General features: G+C 37.3%; 1 protein-coding gene across 7 annotated transcripts in view; it reads left to right on the forward strand.

Moving 5' to 3' along the window:
• The window catches only part of LOC107679187 (arginyl-tRNA--protein transferase 1-like), a 98,951-nt gene that overhangs the window by 25,724 nt on the left and 71,984 nt on the right, over positions 1-1,243 (forward strand). For 5 of the 7 annotated variants that reach the window (XM_016474697.1, XM_016474700.1, XM_016474699.1 and 2 more), the window contains exon 7: positions 521-649. The exons of the other annotated variants lie outside the window; for them this stretch is intronic. In XM_016474697.1, coding sequence (XP_016330183.1) covers positions 521-649 — 129 coding nt within the window. The remainder of the gene's footprint in view (positions 1-520; positions 650-1,243) is intronic. 7 annotated transcript variants of the gene reach the window in all.

Consider the following 1,243-nt stretch of genomic DNA (forward strand, 5'->3'; position numbering starts at 1 on the left):
CCTTTTTTTACTCCCTAATATCGGTATCGGTATCGGCCCCAAAAAACCCCATATCGGTCGGGCTCTAGTAAAGAGTATTATTCTTTAAAAAAGTAATTAAAGTGATAATATCGCAAAATTATAAATGTACAAATTGTTTTTATTTCCTTTTGGCCAAATAAAGAGTATTATTCTTTAAAAAAGTAATTAAAGTGATAATATCGAAAAATTATAAATGTACAAATTGTTTTTATTTCCTTTTGGCCAAATTTGATTTCATATTTCTTTCTTTTATTTTTTAAAATGTATTTATTTTTTTAACCAGACATGTTCTTGACCTGTTTTATGATATTCACCCATGTGCTATAAAAAAAACTGCATGTACAATTTATTTTTAACCTGTTTCCATTCCAAATCATAAGATGTTCCACGCTCACGGTTCTCCTGCAGTGCTGTACTATGAACTTTATCTTGGCGTGTTTCTTGGAAACAATCTGTCATTTTTCTGTTTAACCCTCTGATGCTCATCCTCATGTTGAAGGTGAGGCTAGTGCGCTCCAACCCTCCAAGTCCACAGTTCAAAGCTTCATTTGACGCCTCGTACCAAGTGTACAAACTCTACCAGATGGCCATTCACAAGGACCCTCCTGACAGACCTACCGAGAGCCAGGTCAGGGGATCCAGAGCTGAAGGGCTTTCTCTTAGCTGTTGAGCACATTTGACATGGCCACACTTCTACTTTGGTCTTCAAACCAAATAATATTTTGAGGATTTTGACTTGTGATGCATGGAAATGTACCGAGCATTAGGTAGAAATGAAAGCATGTTCAACTGGAAGCAAAGAATCACAGTGCAGTGACTTTAATGAGCAGTGTTTTAAAACCGCAGTGAGGAGGAGGAAGCCTAAAGCAAGCAGACATGAAATGAGGAAAGACTGAAGCAGTAAGAAATGAAAAAATGGAGGTAAGCCATGGAAACTCCATGAAACAGTATGAATCTAATCGTGGAAAGAGAAATTGAAAGGAAATTAGGAAAACGCTCTCATCCGCACTGTTTCTACAGGTGTCTGTGTTAAACGTGGAGTTTGTTGCTGTTGAGATGTTTAGGTTCTTTAGCTGGTGTTTTCCTTCCACTTTCCTCTTCTCAAGCCAAACTAGGAAATGGAAATTTCAGTCAAACATCATCTTGTAGGTAGTGCACCTTCACTGGATGTTGATTATGATACGCTCCTGTAATTTTCATGCAGCCTCAGTTTTTTTAAACA

Source organism: Sinocyclocheilus anshuiensis, unplaced genomic scaffold, assembly GCF_001515605.1.
Source record: "Sinocyclocheilus anshuiensis isolate Anshui unplaced genomic scaffold, SAMN03320099.WGS_v1.1 scaffold300, whole genome shotgun sequence".
Taxonomy (NCBI): Eukaryota; Metazoa; Chordata; class Actinopteri; order Cypriniformes; family Cyprinidae; genus Sinocyclocheilus; species Sinocyclocheilus anshuiensis.